The sequence below is a fragment of the Nipponia nippon genome, unplaced genomic scaffold, assembly GCF_047370975.1.
Source record: "Nipponia nippon isolate SJK-2023a ecotype South Korea unplaced genomic scaffold, ASM4737097v1 scaffold_19, whole genome shotgun sequence".
Taxonomy (NCBI): Eukaryota; Metazoa; Chordata; class Aves; order Pelecaniformes; family Threskiornithidae; genus Nipponia; species Nipponia nippon.
In genome coordinates, this window is record NW_028262335.1 from 865,020 (window position 1) to 888,487 (window position 23,468).

General features: G+C 49.4%; 1 protein-coding gene across 3 annotated transcripts in view; it reads right to left on the reverse strand.

The window, feature by feature from the left end:
- Nucleotides 1-10,963: 10,963 nt before the first annotated feature.
- The window catches only part of CDC42 (cell division cycle 42), a 28,639-nt gene continuing 16,134 nt past the window's right edge, over nt 10,964-23,468 (reverse strand). For 2 of the 3 annotated variants that reach the window (XM_087755785.1, XM_087755786.1), the window contains exons 3-6: nt 20,895-20,967; nt 18,638-18,747; nt 18,335-18,532; nt 10,964-12,451 (exon numbers count right to left, since the gene is read on the reverse strand). In XM_087755785.1, the coding sequence (XP_087611911.1) occupies nt 12,362-12,451; nt 18,335-18,532; nt 18,638-18,747; nt 20,895-20,967 (471 nt within the window). In that variant the 3' untranslated portion in view covers nt 10,964-12,361. Of the gene's footprint in view, nt 12,452-12,471; nt 13,959-18,334; nt 18,533-18,637; nt 18,748-20,894; nt 20,968-23,468 lie in introns of those variants that run through there. The other variant, XM_087755787.1, reaches the window with a different exon arrangement.

Consider the following 23,468-nt stretch of genomic DNA (forward strand, 5'->3'; position numbering starts at 1 on the left):
AACATAACACTAATCACTTTTGCTTCGCCTCTTGGAAAAGGCTCTACGAGAGCGTCACATGTAAGAAAAAAAGGCAGCAGTACCAACTCTCAGCCCCTGGGAAAGCTCTGAAGAGCTGGAGCTGCTTCACCCCTGCTGAGAGAGGGGTTTAAAAGCCTCCCTGTAAGCTGGGGCAAGCTCGGGAGGCTGCGGCACCACCGGCCCAGCTTCGGCAGCACGTTTCCACCCTCCGAAAGGCTTCACCGATAGGTAACCCCGCGGGAATCGGCTGCTGGCACGCTGAGGACGAGAGGGAACGGCCTCAAGCTGCGCCAGGGCAGGTTTGGGTTGGGTATTGGGAAAAACTTCTTCCCCCAAAGGGCTGTCAGGCCCTGGCCCAGGCTGCCCAGGGCAGGGGCTGAGTCCCCATCCCTGGAGGGATTTAAAAGCCGGGGAGATGTGGTGCTTAGGGACATGGTTTAGTGGTGGCCTTGGCAGTGCTGGGTTAACAGTTGGACTCGATGACCTTAAGGGTCTTTTCCAACCTAAACGCTTCTATGATTCTATGAAAAGGGCTTGAGCAGATGGGATCTGCTGCCCGGCAGCGGCTCCTGACGCTACTTGCCGGCATCTCTCCATGCTGCTCCACAAACAGGACCCCGTCTGAGGAAGGGGGCCCGAGGAAGAGGCAGCTCAAAAGGACAGAAGGCAAAATGGGGACAGGGGGAAGACGAGAGAAGGAAGCCGCGGAGGGAGGGATAGATGGAAAGGGAGCAATTGCAGAGGCTATGAGACAGGTGGAGGGGGTTAGAGTTACAACAGAGAAGAGGAAGAGGGTCAGGGGATCCTGGGAAGACACGTGGGGAACCAAGACGTGGGAGAAGGCTGCCAGTGGGAGAAGGAGGCAGAGGGCAGTCAGCAGGAGCTTTCCCCTCCTCTCCTCCCGCCTCCCAGGGACAGCCCGGCGCACCGCAGGGCTCACTTGGGATTAACTGGAGCAGTGACAGCCCCTTTGGAAACACCAGGCTGGTCCTAAACTGCTCCTTTCAGGTCACCAAAGCAGCCCAGCAAGGAGCAGGCGATGAGCATCCTCAGAGGAGAAGAGGGAACCTCGTCCACCCCTACAAGCCCACGACTGACGCGGACAAAACACCCCTGTGGTTCATCCCCGCAGGATCCACCCGCATCAGAGGCCCGGCTCGCACGCCCTCCCCAGCCCCCGCTGCACCGAGTCCCCTCCGGCTTCGCTCTGGCGAGGGTGCCGCAGCCACCCCGCATGCGACAGGAGCGCGAGCGAGCAGGAACCCGGACAACCTGCATCCCAATGCTGGATTTGATCCCAGGGAAAGCTGCCGTGACTAGAGGCAGGGGACAGCACCATGGCTGAGGGACACCACGGCGCGGTGAGCTGCACGGGCCGTGACAACCCACGTGCCAAGCAGCAGGGAGAAATTCCAGTTTATTTCTTGCAGCCGACTCCTTGCACCCCCCATCTTGCACCCCCCATCTTGCACCCCCCATCTTGCACCCCCACTGCACGTAGGTGACAAATTACCATCTTTGTTATTCGAGCACATACCAAATCGGGGTGATCAGTATTTGTCGAATAAGGGAAGAAAAATATATTGCGCAAAACATTTCAAGGTTTATTTTAACAGGGCTTTAAACATCCGTCAGTGCCAGGTTCATAAGCACCTCTCGGGATGGTTGGCCCCAGTTTGCTGTAAGAGACTTATTTTTCTTTTTTTTTTTTTCCTTCCTTTTTCTTTAATTCAAAGGAAATAAAAAAGCCCGCTGCCTCCAGGGGCAGCAGTAAGGATGCCTATCCCATCAGGACAAACACGGTGCCAGGCAGTGCCTCACACACCGCTCGTGCTCCCCTTGCCTCCCCGCGAGCCCGACGCAGGCAGCGAAGGCTAAATCCCTGCCTGCACCTGGAAGGCAACGCTTTTCAATCCCCAAGCAACAGCAGGGCTGGCCATGCCTCCCCTGCAGCAGCAGGCAGGGCTCCCAAGAGGCGCCGGTTCGCACCGCAGAGCGGAGACCCGCACCAGCCTTGGCGGCTGCTGGTCTCCCGCCAGTGTCAGGGGCACTCACAGCACTCACGGAGCTTGGGTACCGACGGCAGATCCAGCGCGGGAGCCAGATTTATCCGCCCGAGGTAAACGCGCAGCTGGCCATCCTCAGAAGAGGTTGGTGGGCTCATTTTTTGCCCCCAAATCCAAAAGACCACCGCAAGTGCTCCCCAGTCCTGTAAAAACTGTGCCTACATCAAGCAATACCTGCCTGGTTTACCCCCCGAGCCCCGCTCCTGATGCGGAACACGAGTGAAGAAATGCAGCGTCATGGAAAAGGCTTTTTCTTGTGCTTCAGAGCCAGATCTTTGGGTGCTCGAAAGCTGCGATTGCTGCTACACGCTCTGGTGAGTTGGACTGAACGAAGGCAATGCAATACAGGACAAGCTTCAGAGCTACCCACGGGCAAATCCTGACAGCGAGCAAAGGCCGCGACGCCCCATCAGTTACACCCACGGTATCTCCGATTTACTCGACAGGAGCCACCGAGGGTCCAGTCCCACTTACACAGCGATGCCCCGTGCCTAGAGAGCTGAGCAGACCCCATCCTCCGCCAGGATCCGACCCAGGGCCAGGACAAATTCCTATTGAATCAATGCTCATTAGCTCACCCTGCACTGGCACAGGAGGCTCCAACTCCGCAGCAGGGCTGAGCGCCTCCCGGGATCTGCCACGACCCCCTCCCGCGTTGCCAAGTATTCCCAGCTGTCGGTGGCGACCTCGGCAGCCGCCTGCGCATCCCAACATTGCCACCACTCGGGATGAAGCCAGGGATGTTGCGCTCCAGGGCGGGCCAGCCGACGCCTCTCAAAACCAAATTTTGGATAAAAACAGAGAGCAGCGACCCCGCGACCGTGTCGCAGCCCCCCCTCCTGCCTGCCGGCCCTTCTGCCTCTTCCCACTTCTGCTTTTTGGAAAGCGGAGTGGCTTTTCCTCTGCAGCCGCGCTGCTCGGGCACGGCCACATCTCCCCATCAGCACAGGAGCGCACCGGAGGCCCAGCCCTCGCGTCTCCTCGCAGGAAACAAGCAACAGCCTCTTGGCTGCCGGGACGATGTCTCAGCAGTTTCTAAAAGCGGTGCCCGAGTCAGACGCTCCCCAGGAGAAAGGAAGAAGCCAGAGCATGTTTACAGGGCAAGCCTTTCCCATGCTGTTAGCTCCTACGGATATTCAAGCATCCCCTCTACACCCAGCAGAGCCCTGCACCTCCGCTGCACACATACAGCCCGCACAGGGCACGAAGGAAGGAGCTGACCGCGCCGGCAGGCCAGGGATCAGAGGGCTGGAAGGCTCCTCGAGGGCCAAAGGAGTCACTTACCTCGCTTGGAATCGGTTCTCAGCTCGTGCATGAAGGTGCTCATTGCGAGCTTCCAACCGCCACCTGATGCTTCTGGTTTTGCCCGCGTTAAAACTCTGTGCCCCCGGTTGCATTTAAAAGGAATTGCTTCCCACCCTACGCTGACCCTTGGATGTAAGGAAGGTACGCGGCCCAGAATGGGGACAGGCAGGTGAAAGACAGCAAACGACTCCGAAACCATCAAGGAGAGCACGCTGCCGAGAGCTCTGGGAAGCACGCTGCACTGCGCTGGCATCCCAGGTTCCCCTTGGGTACCAAATTATGAAAGGTGGGAGGGAGGAGATTTGGGAAACGTGCCCCAAACCAGGACTGGCGGCAGAGCGGGAGGGCAGGACTTTGTGAAGGCTCCCACCTGATGGGAAGGGGAAGAGAAACTCCTTCAAACCAGCAGAGCATCACGAAGGAGGGGGCAAGACACCTACCTGCTTCACTGCCGCCACAGCTCTTGGCAAGAGAAGCTCCCCACCGATCTGATGCACCCAAAGCATTCAGGAAAGGTCAAGAGCAGCGAGTTTCTCCTGGGTAAGCTCCCTCTAGCTGTAACCGTGTCATTGGGAGCACAGGGAGGTCACATCTACACGAGGAACAGCACCCTGGACTCTAGAGCCCATGCTAAATTCAAGGAAGACATATGCGGCACTCTGCTTACTGCCCATCTGTCTTTCCAGGGCTGTATGTCAGATAAAGTAACCGTTCCCCTCTGCGTGAACGTCAGAAATCCTCTCCCCTCCCCGCGCAATCACAGGTATGCTTTGGCGAGCATCATCACCCCAGAGTAAGAAGCGCTGATGTCCTCCCACACGTTGAGCGTTGGCAGGTCGTCGGTGTCCCGGACTTGTGCAGAAACCACTTTTATTCAGGAAAGAGAAGAGCTGGACTTTTCAGCAGCAACACTGGCAGAGATGTCAGCACGGTACCTGCAGATGTCCTACGTTTTTGTACAGCTCACCCGCTGTAACTGCTACCGGGGAAACATCAGCCCGTCGGACAACAGGCAGACAGATCTGGGGTCAGCCTGGCAGGAATAAGCCACACAAACCTGCACAGTGTTCATCCAGCTCCGACCAGTGACTGTACAGGCGGGACCAGTACACTCCTTGCACTGTGGGGTTTAGGCTTTTTGCTCGCACGCTTACCACTACCAACGAAGCTGGTGAAGGGTCTGGAGCACAAGGCTTATGAGGAGCGGCTGAGGGAGCTGGGGTTGTTTAGTTTGGAGAAAAGGAGGCTGAGAGGAGACCTTATTGCTCTCTACAGCTACCTGAAAGGAGGTTGTAGCGAGGTGGGGGTCGGTCTCTTCTCCCAAGTAACGAGTGATAGGACGAGAGGGAATGGCCTCAAGCTGCGCCAGGGCAGGTTTAGGTTGGATATTGGGAAAAACTTCTTCACCGAGAGGGTGGTCAAGCATTGGAACAGGTTGCCCAGGGCAGTGGTTGAGTCTCCATCCCTGGAGGTATTTAAAGAACGGATAGACGTGGTGCTCGAGGACATGGTATAGATGGACTTGGCAGTGCTGGGTTAACGGTTGGACTCGATGATCTTAAGGGTCTTTTCCAACCTTGACGATTCTATGATTCTATGATCTTTCACACGGGCACTTCCCTGGCCTGAGAGGTGCAGTGAGCAGAGGCACAGGAGTGAGCAGAGGCACACGCACTCCCTGTACGTGCAGGCAGTAACACCCGGCTGCGCTACACAACCCTCAGCAGGGTCCCGATTTCTTCAAAACCAAGGAAAAGCCGGAAATTCAAAACTAACAGAAGTATTTTCACACATACATAAAGTCTAGAAGTCAGGATCTTAGTAAATCTCTAGTTCAATTTTATGTTTATGTAGTTTATCCCAGCACAAACACTGATGGCAAGGGATTCAAGGTGATAGTAAACCTGTGCTTCGAAGCGCGAGCCCATGAAGAAGCTGCTGTAAGGCCTGTAGCCGGTGTTTTCCTGCTCCAGTACTCCACCACCTCACCCTGAAACATCCAGTCACCTCCCGTGCAGGTACCAAGCTGTGTGACCCTTACAGCTGATTCGTTTAGTCCCTCATCAGGCTTTCTTAGCAGCACACACACCGCCGGCACCGCTGCAGGCCATCCAGGAGGCCCCGAGGGCTGCTGGAGTCGAGCCCACCGCGTCCCACCCTGCCGGCTCCTGCTCCGAGCGCTGCTCGGCTCCAGAAGCTCCGGGGTGTGGTGCGGAGAGTGCTCAGTCCAATTCGCTGCAGAGGCTCTTACGAGTGGCTGACGTCAATAACGCAGGCTGATTTTTCATCTCAGTCCTTCTGTCCGAAACCACCAGAGGGCAGCTTGAAACATAACCATTTACGGGCTTGGCCACGTTAAATATTCCATTTCTGAGCAGCAAAACCTGCTTGCCCGGCTACCGCCCCACAATAACTAAAAAGACACCCCACCACACACTCCCTGCCCTTTAGATGGGCTTCAGGCGTGGCGAGATGAGTGCTAGTGGCTCAGGGAAGCCCTCTTCCCTCCTGCAAAGCAGTCCCAGAGGCCTCCCAGCACACACCGCAGCAGGTCTGCGTCCATTTGGTCCCTAGCAGCGATGCTTACCTTGACAATTCAGGCCCAAGAGCTCCTTGGGGTAAGGAAAAGACTTTGCTCATTTCCAGGGAGCACTGGATCAGGGGTGATCGGATGAATACACTGCCTTTGTAACGCTCGGCCTCCAACAAAGCTGAGAAGCAGGCAGAGGGCAGCAGCACGAGGCTGGGTCTAAAAAAATACAGAACCTATACCCGAGAGAGTCCTCAAAATCAGACAGGAGCCCTGCGGCGGCATCAGGAGTTTCGTTCCCCTGCCCTTCATCCAGGCTCCTCTGTCTGAGCTAAAGCCAATTTCTTTTTTACCCCAGCTTTTTATCCTGGTCCAAAGCCCATGACAGACGATCTCCTTATCTCACCTCACCATAGTGAGCAGGAGTTGGTCAGTTGATGCCAGCTTGCAAGGGAGGAGGGGAGGAGGTCCTGGACTTGCCAGCGTGCTTATGACGGGCAGCAGGATCTCCAGTTAAGATAACCTTGCTGCTGAGCCCAAGCCCGTGCCCTGCTGCCAGCTTCTTGCGCAACCTTGGACAAGTCATTTAGGGCAGGAGTTCACAGGAGAGCTCCAGCCAAGGACACTCCCTGCTCCTGGTTTCTTCTTTCCCAGGCTGGGTTTCAGGAACTGATTCAGCTCATGAAGGGGACAGATCATCACCGGGACTGAGATAACAAAACCAGCAGAAAGACATTGCCAGGAGCAGGGGCTGCTCCTTTAGCCAGCTACAACTAATTTATTCTTACTTTAACCACTTCAGGATTCTTCTTCACCATTTTTGAAGCAGCGCTTTCCTCTTTCATGCTTGATCTTCTCGATTTGTTTTACTACTCACGAGCAGGAAGGTCTCCGGGCACCCAAACGGTGACTTGCAGTCCTCAGACAGGAGACCAGGGGTTGAAGACCAACAACAGCGAGGAGTTATTTCCCAGAGGGAGCAGAGTACGTGCAGCCAGGGAAAGCAAAGCGGCGCGGCTCCCCAGCAGAGGACCCCAGAAGCACCCCACGTACAATAGCTGCACGGTGAGAGAGGGTGGTTCGTGTAAGTTAAGGCAACGGGAAGGCTGGGTCAGAGGTGCTGCTGACACAACAGCTCTCGCAAATCCCACTCCAAGTCTGTTTTTAAACGGAGGCAGCTGCTACCAGCTGCATAAGGAGACCTAGATGGTGGCCAAGTAACAGAGGACATTGCTGCCTCTTGGGAACACGCCAAAATCATCAGTCTGTTTTTAGCTGCGTCTACAGCAGCAAACGGCAGAGGCGGCAGGAGCAGATCTGCCAAGTGAAACCGTACCCAGCAGCAACACTGCGCGCTTTTCAGGGGCCCTGCGAACGAACTCTAGCCGGGTCCCGAAGACCCAAACTCCATTAGCTGCTGGAGGACAACATCCATTTAAATTTCACCTAGTACCAATCCAACTAGCACACTCCAAAAACACTCCGGGATGTTAAATAGAGCACACGGAGCACAGACAACTCGGAGATTTGCACATCGATCTGGCCTAACACGCTGAAGTAGCTGCACCTCGTCCAATCTCCCTTCTGGGAGCCCCTTAAGAAAGGGCGGGCGGGCAGACACAACCCAAGAAGAGGGAGTAAGCAATGAAGAGGACCATCCCAGGTCAGATGAGATAGCAGGCTGCTTGGAAAGCCTTGCAGGCAACGGGCAGCGTCTTCCCAGCGGTGTACCCCAGTTTGGGCAATGCCATGAAACAAACTGCTGAGGAGCCTGGGTGACTCAGCGGTGCTGGTAAAGATGCAGTTGCTCCAAAAACCTCTTCCCTGAGAGGTCTTATCAAATGTGCTCATCTTCCCTTACACGATACCCTACCCGTGTTTTAATAAGGGCCACACCTAGTTAAGTATAATGCACAGCGCTGACAGCAAGAACTAGCACACTACTGGGAAGGAGAGGGAGAAGAGGGGTAAAGAATATGGCTGAACTGGCTCCTGGGAAGGCTGCAGAGCTCAGCCTGCCTCGCTGATAAAAGCCATCTCCCAAAGGCTTAGGAAAAGACAACCCCAGCTGCGTGGGCTCTTCAGCAGCACCATTTCTTCCAAGGCATAACAGTTTCCCATTGCCCACCAGGGAAACAGGCAAGGGAGAGCAAGAAAAAGCTCACGTCTCCAACGCGTTCCTGATGGCACAGCACAGGGAAGCTTGGAGCGGGGAAAAATACAGCCACTAGCTTAACACAACCTTAGCAGCAGTCTGAGTTACAGCAGCCACGCAGAGACCATGCCTGCACCAGGAGCAGCAGGGTTAGTTAGATCAGCTTATACGCAGTGGGCAATTCCCACGTATTAACTAAATCAGCAAGGGAGGGAGGGAGCGTAAGGGTGTGCTTAAAGTTACCTGCTGCTCGGGAAAGCAACTGCTGCCCTGGAGCACCCTTCCCACCAGTAATCAACCCTGGAGTCCAACCTCTGGTTTTGGACTTCTCATCCAGGTATGTCCCTTACAAGAGAGGCGGGACTTTTCTCCACACTAACTACTTGCCTATTTAGCTGATAATCCTCAATTTCCATATTCCAACTCTGTTGACAACAGCACAGTGGAAAAACAAACTGATTCATGCTCTTTGTCACCACGGCATACAGCTGTTTACCCGCTACGGCTGAACTGGTCAGACTGTGTGCACGCTCCCACCTCCTCCCTAAGCCTCTGTATCAGATCTGGTTCTCCTACCTCCTCCCTCGCAGTCATTTTGGCATCAGCTCGACCACGAAAAACAGGCAGTAGAGTCCACCAGTTCAGCAGGAAAGTATCCTGCAAGATGGTGCATTTCCGCGCAGTTACTGAATGTACTCGTCTCCCCGCACAGCTTAATGGAGCTCATGTGAAGGGTGGTGCGGGAACAGGCAGCCGAGGCAGGGAAAGGGGACAATCGCTGCTTCAGAGACAACAAGCGGCTGCTAAAGATACCCAGAGCCACTTGTTCGGAGTAGCCAACAGAAGCAAGAGCTCCGCTCACTCGTTTTAAGCAAAACTGATTGAGTATTAGGAACTAGAGGTTCACATGAGAGCCAACCAAAAACCAGAAATCACTAACGTAGTCCTCGTGCAGGGTCAGTGGCTGTTTAATAGAAGAGTTACACGCATAACCGAAAGATTTCATTAAGAAATCGCTGTGCGTCCCAGCTATTAAAACAAGAAGCTGCTCTCCGGTTTCCATGCAAGCACTGGAGCAATTTGAATACGATTCTAAGGTGCCTGCCCATCAGAGGTTTTTGGCCCTTTACAAGAGCCACCATTAACACATGCCGGTTAAGCAGCCAGCCCAGACCTCACGTACCATTTGCGCCAGCGAGCTGCTTAGGCGTACCTCAAGAATCCTCGCAGGTGAGAAGGAAGACAGCACCGAGCTGCGGGTACATCTTCAGATAAGCGAGTCCTCTCTTGTAAAAGCAGGAACGTGAGGCAATCCCAGCTCATACCACACGCTAGCTTGCCACACGAGTATCAAGGGAAGTGCCGAGTATTCCCACCTCCCTCCAAGACCTTTGCTCTCAAACCTGCTAGCTGGAAACGGCACTCCCAGAAGGGGAAGGAAGCGGTGGTTTTGCCTGCTTTTGCCCATTTTGCACGCCTTCCCGGAGGAAGGGAGACAGTCACCAAGGTGCTCTTATGCCCACAGAACCTGCCAACACAGAGCACATCTCACACCCCCGGCCTGAGAGGGACCTCACTACTGAGCTCCAGAGAAGAAGGGCACGGTGTTCAACAGCCCGCAAGCTGAGCTGTTTGAGCTTGTTTTACCAGCTCCAGCATCTCGTCCTCTCTCTGGAGCGGGACAGCCGCGTACTAGCAGAGTCGGGGAGCTATCAGCCAGACTTCTGCAAAGCTCATGCAAGGCTGAGAGGAAGGAAGCAGCACCGCTCCTTGAAAAGGATGTTTTTCCATTATCCAGTGCCTCCAGAATTCCCTCCAGAGACAAGTTTAACCTCGTGGCACCAATTTAACAGAACGGACTTTATTGCTTAGCCAAACGGACCTGCGTGAAAGGACTGCCACAGGTCACTGCCAGAAAACGTATACAGAGGGACCAGATAGCTATAGGCAACCCCCACGTAAGGATGCATCCAGAACAGCAAAAGCTTGACAGGGTAACTACTTAAAGCAGAAGTCCTAAAGAGTTCTCCCTCCACTTCAGAGAGAGTCTCCTGCCTGATTTCACGCAGGCAATCCCTGGGGCACCAGTCAGTCTGCCGTAAGGACACGGAGCAGCCACCAATGCTCACCAAGCATCACAAGTACCAGCGGTGCTTCCACCTGGGAGCCAGGCCCACGAGCCAAGCTTCCCCGCAGAAGACAGCAATTAGAAACTGAACTGCAAAGTTTAACAGCAGCATTAATCACGAAGAAAAGCGGAAAGCACGCATTTTACACTAAGCTTTTGGATTACAGCACCCACAAGTCAGCTTCTTAAAATAAAAGTGACCTTTAATAGGGCTCTTTGGAAGGTGTTTTAATAATTAACACAAATTGTGCATCAGTGTAAGGCGCCACCATTTCTTTGCTGAATTAACAAAAAGGTGTAATAAATCCTGTGCATTTTTGGGAGGGAGATCTGTACGGTGTCACTTATTCCTTTAGGGCTTCTGCTATCTGCCCGTGAACAGGGAACAACAGGGAACTTCCAGAGAGACTGGCTTCTTGACAGAAGAGGTGCAAGAGCCCAATAAGCCCCAAAAGCCAACTTTTAATATTTGGGAACAGGCACAACGACGAGTATTCTCTTCGTTAAGAACCGCCGTGCCCTCTGTTCAGAGTTGGGTATGGCAGCAAAGACGCCGCATCAAAGATTAGAGCAATCGTGACAGCACTGAGGCCAGCAGCAGAGACGGGGGAAGGCATGAACCGACAGGATTAAGCATTAAGGAAAGACCCAAACTAACTTGCAAGGAGGAGAGCGGGGCTCGCAAGGGATAAAAGCCACATTTACAAGTCCTTCACACTCAAGAGAAAGGCAAGGGAAATAACTACCCTCAGGCAGGCTTGTCAAGATACCATGTTTAATACATCCAAAAAGAATGCATATACAAAGAACTTAGACATGAAAAAGCATTGGTTCCACACTAACGAGTCTACAAGAAATCGGAATTTTGGAAGATGGAGAAGATTCCCTACGTCTTAAAAAAAAATTTTGAATCTGCAAGCCAAAATATATTTTTGGTAAAATCCCTAGGACACTGCAGTCAGTCTACGTAAAGACCCTGCGCACAATCCCCAGCAGGCTGGAGCCCGTCCTCCAGGCTCACGATTACTTACGAGCAAAATGCAGAAAAAGGGGATTCCCTTAACTGGTCCCTATATGGTGCCACACTAAACACTAGAAACCCCTCCCTGCAGTTCCTTCCTCCCGCCACAGGTCTACCTTTCCACCCCTCCCTGCAGGATGCCAAGCCATCCAGTAAGAGATGCACCACCAGGGCCAGCTCTAAAACTCGTCTTAACATACACCAGGTCCTTTCTGAGTGTCCAAACAGCAGTGTACATGCTGGTCACTGTAAGCGTGTCTCTAATAATTAAGGATTGGCAGAAGATGGAGTTGTTAAAAACCAACTGAATCAGTTGGGCATGCTTTAAAAGGTGCAGTTATTTCTTCATCAAGTGACAAAAGCTCATGATGTCAAGGTTAAGAAAGAGACTGGCAAGCTAGTTTCAAGTCTGATGGTGCATCCAGAGAAAAAGGATTCTCCTATTCCTAAGGCTTCATAACTTAGAGGATGGGGTAGAAATTTATGACCTGCACAGTGGAAAGCCAGGGGAAGGGATACAAGGCAACTTCAGAGGAGATGCAGATACGTTTTCTACACTCCTCCTCAGAGGAGCACCAGCTTGGGACATTTTACTTTCCTGTATTTAACTTTCTTTTACCTTCTGTATTCTACTGTATTTTCCCTTCCTTTACTTTCCTTTAGTACTTTAGTACTGAAGTCTGCTCACGCCCAGGCTGCTGGCTGGCTGCAGAACAGCCCTAGAAGTTCTTGAAACCAGAAGCAAGTCTTGCCAGACTGGCATAAGGGACAAGGCTTCAGTAAAACAGCCTAGAATTAGTCTGTTACAGAAAAAGTCATCACAAGCATGCCTGGATTTTAAACAAAAAAAAAAATTAGAAACAGTGAACAAAATAAAAAACTAGTACTGATCAGTGTTTTCTGAGAATACATAATTACTCAAAATTAACTAGTTTAACTGAATTGAGGGGGCACTGGGGAATAAAGGCTAACATTCTCATCTCGCACAGGGATCGTGTGAGGGAGATGGGAGTGCAGGGCATTCGTCATTATTGCGAAAACAAATTTTAAAATTTGTATCTTTAGTTTGATTTAAACATTGCTTTTTAGTATGACATCAAACACCAGCTTTGCAGAAGGGGCTGTGAAGGGACGTTCATAGCAGCACACACCTGCGAGTCTTCTTCGGCTCCGGAGGCTCCAGGGCAGCCAATATCGCTTCGTCAAATACATTCTTTAGGCCTTTCTGAAAAGGGGCAAAGAGAGAAAGGGGCAGTCTCATTTTTGAGTTTTCACACAAACAAAACCACAGACAGCCAAGTGGCAGACAAATTCCTCTAACGACAGACCGAGGCTTGCCACCTACAACTCCCAGAGTCTCCTTTGCTCAGCTAGGCTCTGTCCAAGCCGTGTCGCTGTGGTCAGCGGTTCCTTCGCACAGCATCCGATTTTCTGAACAGGAACGCATATCCTTTGAGACCAGACCAGTATACTTCACAAGAAGCAAAAACACAGGTACCAAAGTCATCTCCTCAAGGCAATTTTTATGATTAGTTGGCTGCTCACACATTTCACATGCTAAGGACAAAGCAGAAAGTGCTGCATTCAAATGGAAGCGCTCGGTCTGGAGCACGCCGGGTAGCGCAGCGCAGACACCCGCGTGTCAGGGGAGAGAAGAGACAAGGCAAGCATGCAACGATAAATCGGTCCGGTACACGCTCTGGGCAGGCTTCACCCGACGGCTCGGAGCAGCCAGGCAGAGCCCAGAAGGTGTGCGTGGTACCAGCGAAGTCACGATGGGAGGAGTACGGAGCGGGGACTGTACGTGGCGTTAAGTGTTAAACTGAAGCCAGGAAGTGCAAATCGGAATAAAGCTTCATCAGTCATTTATACAAACAACTGCAATTTTTAATTTCAAAATTGAAAGACAAGCTACAATTGATGTTTTCTCCTTAAAACAATAAAAATCAGAAGCATGAGAGTAAGAAGCAGCTTTACATCTTACAGTAACAGGCTTTAAGGATCTATTATTGAAATGAAGAGGTCTACCATGTTAGTGAAAGCAAGAATTTTAACAGTTCATAAAGCAGTAGCAAGTACATTGATATTTCCTTCCCCCCAAGGACTGACAAATACTCCACTACAGCACAGACAGCCAAAGCAACAGCAACAGAAAAACATCTCACTGCACAAAGGAGAACCAGAAAACCCTTCACATTACAGCGTAACTTGCAGATCACCATTTCATGTACTTTTGTCATGCAAATACAGTTAACAAGAGTCACAAGTAGAAATTGAAAAAAAACACGCATTGTTTCTTCCAGTTGGATTCAGGAAGATCAAACATCATGTCTTAGTCTTTTGATCTTTCTTTAAATAATGATGTAACCAGATCCTTTCCCCAACAGCCTGAATTATAAAGCTACCCACATCTGGCAACCCAAGCAGCAGAGAGTTAAGCGAGTCCAGTTCATGTTCCACGGTCACAACGTTTTACTAAATATCTTAAGTATTGTTTTCAGTCCAAGAGCTAATACAGAGGTTGCTCTAAGATGGTAAGCAGACACAACAGCTTTCAATCAAGGTGGTTTTATTCATTTTTTTAACCAGGTTTCTACAGTAGTGGGACAGAGGAAGCAGCAGCAAGAGGGGAAGGAGAAAGTTTAGAATATACAGCACTTCCTTTTGGGCTGAGTTTCCGGAGGCTCGAGGGCAGCTAGGATAGCCTCATCAAACACATTCTTCAGACCTCTCTACAAGACAGAGGGGAGGAGAAAAAACAGCAGCCAGGTTAGCGGATTAGAGAGAAACAAGCAGATACAAAGAGCATTCAGGATAGACCGGGCTGAATTCACAGAGGCAGTAAAACAGATTTACTTTGCAAAAAAACAAAGTAGATCCCAGCAGGAAACCTCATTTCGATGACCCCAGAAGTCAGTGTCAGAGACAGACAGACAGACCATGTGATGGACCAAGTTCGACAGAACGAACACCCAGAAGGGCAGAGGCACAAACACAGCGGCAATCGGCAAGAGCACGGGGTGGGAGGGGCTCACAAAAGATGGTGGTTTCCACCTCACTGCTGAACACACACTTCGGGAGTTTACAGGGGAATAAACAGCAGAGCAGCCTGCCCCACCGCAGGGCTCCAGAAGGTCAGGTAAACCTCTGGTAGTCACCCACTGCGGCTAAGCAAGCGCCTGGACTTACTGGTCCCAAGTACCCCAGCGGCAGCTAGGCCGGAGCAAAGGCTCCGAACCACACCTCTGCTTTGTGAATTCAGCCCTGAATAACTGAAGATCTCCAGATGGCTGGGAAAACATCTGGGATCGAAGCAGGACCTCTCTGGTAAGCCATCGTCATCTTCAGACATCGCCTATCAGTCTTTTCAGAAGCGATGCAATACCTTACCAGTGCGGCTATTTTGACATTGAGAGCCAGCAGGGAAACGGTGCGTTTCAGTTATTCCGTTTAGTTACCAAAGCAAGTATAACCAACTCGAGTCACGGGAAGACAGAAACGGCGTTAGGAATTGGAATAACTGAGATCCAACCCCAGACGAGGCGTCACAGAGCTGCAGGGAGCCTGCGGGGATCGCACCGGAGCACGAAGCATGCGTTGCGTTTGCTGTAAGCGCGACAGGACGCTGCGGCGCGTTACCGCTCCCACACAACGCTGCCCAGCGGCACGCAACGCCAGAAGCGAAACCTGGCACGGTTTATGCTAACTGGACTCGCCTAAATCTACTGTCATGAGTGCAACCTTCATACATTCAGAAGAACTGCTTTGTCACAGCTAAAGGCAAACAGAAAAGCTTAAATTACTTCCTGTAAACACTTGTAGCCTTTGCAAAATTAAGATTTTTTTTCAATCATTCAAATGTAACGGGTTTCTCCCTCACAGGCTAGACAGGATATATGCCTTTTAGAAGGTCTTTAATCTTGTTTTACTGAAGCACATACATGGGAGATCTCTAAGGCAATTCCATCTGGAAGCATTTAAGTCCATCACGTTACATGCAATATTATACTTGAAAGAACAGAAGTTAAGGAAATTACCACGTACAGTCATTCTGTACATCCTCCCCAGCAACTTTTTTATTTAAAAATGAGTTGCAACCCAGGCTGACAGAAGAGCTAGAAACTTCAAATAAATAATGCTTATGTGAAGCCTGAGTACTAATTGGATTTTCTTTCTCTGCGACAATAAGGCTGTAGTATAAACTCAATTATGTACTGTTAGATAGATTAAGAACCCAGGCAGGGCAAGAGTCAAGAAAACATGCGTCCTTAATTCTCCTACTGGGGGACTCCTCTTTTGTTTGCCTATTGCACAGGAGAAATTAATTTGTTCAAGAGAACAGAATTTGGGATTTATTTTGAAGGACACAGCAAAAAATTAGGATAAGGGAAGAGGAGAAAAAAACAGGACAGGGACAAAACTGTTAGGAAAATGGGACTGGGGTTAAAAGCCCGGATGATAGGAGAGTAACCACATGAAGGGAGCTGCGTTCGACACCACTGGCACTCGAGGCTCCCGTTAAAGACACACGGCTCCTGCGCTCCTGGGGAACAGGCTGTGCTCAGGCTCCCCTTACCCCTCCGTTCACGGGCAGTTTAAGACACTTTATAAATCTGCCTGGGTCAAAACTGTCAACCCAACATCGGGGGGGAAAAAAGGAACTGAATTCAAAGTTCTCCCTTGTGTCAGGTACTAGCACTGAGCTTCAGGAAGTCTGCTCAGACATTTAACTCCTAAGTGTAACAGAAGCAGCAATCATTTCAGTTGTAATCTGTTTGTCAGTCGCCCTTTCCTAACAGCAAAGGGTTACGCGCTCTTTACAGCGGTACTGGGTGCTATTTTGCAGAGCAAGGTTGGAGACAGACACCTAAAGTGCCTTCATCACAAAAAGGGATTCCACAACCTGAGGAAAGGGGGGACAGACCTGACTCCTCGGTACGGCGGTCATCCAAACTCGGGGAAGAAAAGATATTCTGTCTCTACAGAAAAGACTCAAACTCTTACGACTCACCTAGTACTTTCAGAACACCGACTCTTCCACACAGACAAGCAAATTCTTCCTCCCATGGGGGAAAAAAAAAAAAGAAAGAAAACAACCCACACTCCGGCTCCATGATTTTATGATTACTTGCTAGTGTGTTGTCAAAGACATTTTTAAATTGGTTGGGAAGGAAAAAACCACCCTAGACTGCTGAGGTGAACTGCGTAGACAGAAGCCAAGGTAAAGAGAGATTGAACTACCCAGCTGAGTCTAGCTTCGGTTGAAACCAGCTACTACAACATTGCCTTGCAGGTAGGAAAACAACCCTCCTGGCTAGGAAAGCCAGACTGCTGTGTTTAGCAAGCTGCTGCCAGCTAGATCACCGCCGGGAACTTGAAACAACCCTTTGCAGATAATCTACATTTCTGTTTGGCAGCTGCTCCTGACAGACTGAGAAAGAGGTGTTTTGTGAGGGGAGTCAACAACAAATGAGGGAAGAAGAATAGAGCAGATGCAAACCGACTAGTCTTCCAGGTGAGAAAGCTTCTGAACCCTCCTCCCAGGTTATTCTTGATTCCTAAAACCATCAATGGGTATACAAGCACTAGTGCTCTGAAGAAATTCAGGCTGAGCTTCCAAGTGCATAAAGCTGTTCTCTGCAACAGATACAGTTTAGTCTATCTGGAAATAAAAAGAATGGACAAACACTGAAATTTTTAATCATATCAGCTCTTACTCTGGTAATTGTAAGTGCTTCCATGCGATATGAGCAGACTAAACAAGGCAAGTGTAAAGCTACAGAGGGAAGGGTCTCAGTGAGCAATACAGGACAAGAAGTCCTGGTATGTATTTAACCAGCTAGCAGGTTCTACGGCCTCGTTAGCAGCAGCATTCAGGATGTGCCAGACACCATCTAAAATGGTATTTGGGGACTGAAGGGATCTAAGAGAATTACAGCTTAAGCACAAATAACCCTCAGCTTGCACTCGGGCAGTAAGGAAGCGCAGCCAAGACCACCTTTTGATCAGGATCCCCAGGATGAACTGCAGCGGGCCTCGGCACAGCACCTCCGGTGCCAGAGTCCTGCACAACTCCATCAAAGGCCTCTTCCTTCTCAGCAAACGCTCAGGCAAAGCTTTGTTACAAAACAAGAGAGACTCAGGATCCCAAATGGAAGAGTCAACATGCAATCTGGGCAAAAGGTGCAAGACAAGCGGAACTTCAAGCTTCGTGAAGTTTAGCAATAAAGCTTTGTGCTCAAGATATTAGAGAGGAATGCGCAACAAATCTGAAAAGAGCGAGGGACTTGATACCGTGCACCCCTGGTGCCATGCACATCAGGGGACAAGTCCTTTACAGAGTAGCATTAAGGAAATTGTTAAAGAGTTGTAGTCAATTCTGCAAGAGTAGGCACGCAAGATTAAGCTCCCAGGGCATCCAAAGTCAAGGCAACACGCCAGCTAGCCAGCCGATGGCTCCCATCCCACCCCATCCTAGTATTCCTAACTTGAAGGGAAAGGATAATCAGGTTTCCTGGCCTCACATCAGCTATTTTAGTTGGCTTTAGACAAGTTCACAAGTTAGTTCACACAACATCACCACGTTTATGCCTTAAGAACTATTTCATTGGTATTTTCTGTTTCAACAGAACTTCCATCTTAAGGCAGACACAGGAAACAGCTCACCGCCGCTGCACAGAAAGAGAAAGCAGCTCTCAAGTACGAAGGCTTCTAGGCTTAGAAGTACCCCAGCTGACTTCTCTGAGAGGGTTTTTCTTTGCTTGCTCCCATCAGCAGTGAGCCGCAATTCTGTGTCCTGACCCACTTATTGTCCCTAAGACACCTTCTAAGTTTTCAATAGCTATTTTCCTCCAACACAAAAGCAAACACAGCAAGCACATCATCCTCCATCGCCCCTCTACACTATGCCTAATTTCCACAGGCTGATTTTCTTTCTACCACTGCCAAATCCTTGTACCTTGGAACAACAGGACAAAGAGAAAGCTCCTGTGTCACCAGCAGAAACAGAGCTCATCCCCTTGCACGTCCATATTGAGCTGGTTTTCCCTGTAACTGAAAAAAAGCATGGAGTACAAGCAAGCGAAAATGGTCAAAGACCAACCCTCACCTGCGTAAGTGCAGAGCATTCCACGTATTTGACAGCCTTCAGGTCCCGGGCCAGTTTTTCAGCCGTCTCTGGAGTTATGGGCTTCTGCTTGTTCTTGGCAAGTTTCTCAATTGTTGAGGGGTCATCTCTTAGATCAATTTGGGTCCCAACAAGCAGGAAAGGAGTCTTTGGACAGTGGTGAGTAATTTCAGGTACCCACTAAAGACAGAGAAGACAATATTTGTTACTAACCACCTAAGATAACTCCTCAGATGTTTCTGAAATCACTGCAGCAGCTCCCTTTTTAGGCAGAGCTTGACCAACCTTTTCTTTCACATTTTCAAATGACGAAGGAGACACCACTGAAAAACAGACCAGAAATACATCTGTCTGTGGATAGCTGAGGGGTCGTAATCTATCATAGTCTTCCTGACCTAGAAGAGGAGAAAATTAACACAGTATTAAACCCAGACACTGAAATACTGCCCCTTAAAGGTGGTTAGAATGCGTATTCCAGCACGATAGCATTATCGTGATTAATCCTAACGCTTCAGCAAATGCACGTGCCCTGAACCCAAACATTCAAAGATCATCATTTTCAAATACAGAATTCATTCAGTTGCCATGTAACCACGAGCTGCTTACAGTCACAGGAGAGCTGGGAAGTCTGATAGGGGTACGCTCTAATAAATTTTTAGATTGAACACCCTCAGACTTCCCTCACTTATAATGAAAAGCCGCAGAACATGGATCTGGTTCTAGTGAGGTCTTCTGCACCTAGTCCATTCATTAGAAGTATCATGCCATCAAATTTCATTACCCTGCAAAACCCCCGCAGATTGGAGGGAAAAAAAAAAAAGGCAGTTTTGTTCACTAGAACAATTCGATAGCAATCTGTTTTTAGAAAACAAACCTGACACAAGCCTGGCACTACCGGTCCCTTCCAACCTGAACCATTCGACGGTTCTATGCTTCCTATGACATCTCAGTAGAGCAAGATCTACAGTTTGAGGACGGAGGTCTTGTTACAACTATCATGCTTAGCTGGCCACAGAGGAGCTAAGCACTGACCAAAATACCTTGTTGCGATTAAGAGACTACTCCAAAAAGCTTTGTCTTCATAGCACAAGTTCAAAACAAAGACTTTTTTTTAATTTGACAGCTAGTAATAGGAGTTTTATCCATTGTTAAGTTCTGTAACTTGTGCTGGCTACTGTTTAGCAAAAAGCAGGTGACCTTTAAAGAACAAAAGGCTCCCACTTCAGAAAGGAAACCCTTTATATTCACAAGTGCGTCGAGTCACCTACACACACTAAAGCCACTCGGTAAGCTTCCACAATTACCAGATGGGTTTCTGCGCTCACGTTGATCGACAGCACACCGATACACGTATCTACACACACACACACCAGTTTCCACAGGCCTGGACCCAGAGGACCTCAGCAGGAAAACGGGCAGAGAAGGACGTAACGCAGCTTTTACCCTTGCAGGTACCGGAATGCTGTAGTTGAGCCATCCAAGTACTTGTCCCTACAGCAGCCTACGCAACACGTGTCAGGAAGGAGCCTCTCCTCTCTCCTTACCCATGAGCTTGCAATAACTGACGCACAAATCACATTTGGGAGAAGAATGTGAAGAGCTAATTGAAGTTATAGTGTTTACTTGGAAGCGTAAGATCATTTCATTAATCAAATAAGACACCAATAATGCATCTGTAAGAATACAGCTGCAAACAGTCAGATTAAAGTTCTATCAAGACAATTTTAGGTAACAGCTTATCAACTAAGCTCTCTGGAAGGACTCTCCTGAGGGAGAGTTTACAATACCAGATGCTGCCGTACCGCTTCGGTGTTATTACGGGCTGGGGACCAGGTAACTAGCAGTTGTACCAGTTTCTACCCTTTCTTGCTAAATTTTCACACGTGCAAAGCCATGTGCGCGGCTGTTTAACCACTGTACATTTCTCCAGCCAGAAACTGAGATACACTCTAATAACCATAAACAAAGAAGCGTGCAGATTTATTTTTAATTTTTAAAAAAAGCACACAGTGAGAGGGCTTCTGAAACTCCACACATCCTGAGTTCATCCATGTTAAGAAGGCAGAGACACGCCACATGCACATCTAAGATGTTCTGATGTTAGTCATTCTGTCTTGGCATTTGGTCAAAAAAAATGGGCTGTTTACTAAACAAAAACCACATACAATCCACATATTTTATTCCACACAACTGTCTCCTTTAATTTTGTTTAAAAACATATAAACCCCTTATGTATCGCCTAGATTAGAGGTGAAAGTTTGAAACTTGTCACCTGGTGTCACAAAATAAAACAGCTCTAAAAGAAGTGGAAGGTTTTCTTGGTTTGGGTTTTGGGGTTGGTTTGGGTTTTGTTGTTTTGTGGTTTGTTTTTTTTTTTTAATAAACTCAATTTAGCAACTCCCCAAAGGCCAGGAAAGAAGAATCAAGAAAAATTTTTCCCTTTCATAAAAAAAAAAAAAGAACCAACTGTATGTCTTCATGTTCAACATCACCTCAACTAAATCTTGGGCAGTTACAAGGAGACAAGCACTCGATTTCTCACCTGCAGTATCAAAGAGGCCTAGGGTGTAAGGCTCTCCTCCAATCATCACCGTGACAGCATAGTTATCAAAAACCTGGTAAGAAAAGAGAAACATTTAAGCGGATGTGAATAAGCCATCTTTCAAACCATCATCCTACTCACCTTGACAGACAGCCTCCGATTTGCACAAGTCATCTGCACAGGATAACAGAAGCCATTAAGCTGACAATGCTGTTACCATGAAGGCTGTTAACAGGACAATTTAATTTGGAACAGGGATGCAAGAGCTGTTTGCATGAGGTATCTAAAGCACAGGCACACTAGGTGCACCACTGCATATAACAGGGCAAAAGCCACTGAACGAAACACCTGCACCAGCTCTTGCCTGTAATTGCAGAGGTTTCCCACACCACCACAGAAATTTCAACCTTCGCACCTGGTCTGACACAGTAAAGGCAGAGCCGATAAACGTCAGCCCTGCTCTTCAGGGCACAGAGCTACGGGCTGCTTCTCACAGGACCCGAGTCCCCTGAAGTTCATCTTTCCGAGCATCTAGGGAATCCAACACAGAGCCCACCTTTTCAACAGGAATTTCTCCTCCATCTTTGGAGGAAGCAATATAGTTGGTCAAAACCAGTCTGTGTCAAATTCGCTCTCAATCTGAATGGAGAATCTAGCTCCAGAAGACCAAGTCATACTGTCTCTCTACAGCATCTGGCACAGCCGTCCTGTCCTCAAGGGCAGGCCTGCTACACGGGGTAGCTAACGCTACCAAAAATACTTCCCCGCTAACTTGTTGACAACACAACTGAGCACGAGGACCTACCCAAAGCCTTCTCCTTCAACATCCACATACTCAGCATTAAGGAGTATACTGCCCGAGGTCAGTATCCTTAATTTCAATAACTTTTACCTTCAGAACTGCAATAGACAGTATTTTAGAATTTTACCTTTGGCAAAAAATCCTTCCCGCTGTAAAAGAACCCAGCCTGTCCCTGCATACTGCGCTGCAAGGTGATTGAGAGACAGTCGAGATCTCCGAGTAAGACTAGAGAAGCTCTGCTTCAACACAAACCTGAAGTCTGAGCAGCTCCCGCAGCTGAAGTAAACCCCAACATTGAAGAGGCCAGCAATCATCTCAAAAGCTTTTCATGGAAGCGAGGAGGGAGGGACGTGGAGAAAGAAGCAGTCACATGCATCTATTAACACAGCTTTAGTAAGAGCTTAGGTCCTTGAAAAAAATCCCACCAAAAACTGAGCTAAGACCAGCGAGACAGCACTTCAAAGCTGACCTTCCAAGAGTTCAGGTCTGTCCCCCTTCCAAGTGACAGTCCTGGTTAAAGCAATACCCGACACCCCACTAATTTTTTCAACTTGTCACAACTCACAGCATCTGAGAAAGCCGCTACGGCCACAGCACGCTGCATATCCCCAGGAACATCAGCTAGGAGCAGCAGCCCACCTCTCACGCTATTTTGGATTAGCACTCAAGATTTTAAAGTACCGCAGGAGATTTCAACATTCATCTCCATTACCTGCGGCCCAATCCTTTACACATTGCACTGAGTTTGCCTTACTGGACACCCCAGAAAGCATCCAGCTACAAATAGGATCTTCAGGCTGGAGAAGGGTGGAAGGCATTTCACAGGGCGTATCAATACGCAGCGACTACAACTTCAAGACTCCAGAGGGCCGGTCAGCATGAGAGCTCATCTGTTGCTAGGTACAGAACGAGAAACCGGCATGCTCTGCGTTGAAGGTCAGCGCGTTTGCTCTTTCAGATGTCAGAAGACGGCAGCTTAATCCTCCAAAGACATCCCCTCATTTTTGCCCAGAGAACAGCAAGTCAATAATACTACTTGTAGCTGCCCGTGAGGAGGATTAGCAGGCATCTTCCCTCACATTTTGTTTGTTTGGTGGGTTTTTTTATTTGTTTAAGCTCCCTATCTGCAAAATGGGATTTTTATTTTTTTTTTTTCGTACAGCCACTATTGAAGAGGTCTGGGGTCCAGCCCTCAGGAGGCCAGGGTTACAAGGCTAGCCTTCAGGCGAACCTGGCAACTACAGCCTCATAGCGTAATCCATGGACAGTTTCACCCTCAGTTGTGCCAAACGGGCTAAAAACCAGAGCAACAGTTAGCCCAACAAGAAGTTTTGATTCCTGCCAGTGCCAGACAGCCCACTACAGCAGGTGGCACGAGCTTTCATGTTAGAGGACTCGCACCTGACCCGCCAGCACCTTTCCACGGACCTGCCCCTCGCTGCCTTTTTTGAGAATGGCAATGACATCAAAAACATGCAGGTGACAAACCATGTGCGGCACCAGCACGAAACCCATCTCCCGCTGAGAAATATCCTCAAAAAAGAGAGAGAGCTGCAAAACACAGAGCCAAGCGAAAGAAACTCATCCATCAGCCGGAACTGGTGCATTCTCCATTGATGGTCTGGCCGCAGTGCTGCACGGCACAGCTACGCGGGGCAAAGGCTGGTTTACAGCAGCCGCTCCAGCGCCTACGCACGCAGAGCAGCTCGCTTTGAAGCCAGACTGTTACTGATTTGCTAAAGCACCCCTGCCTTCTGCTAACTGCTTTGTGC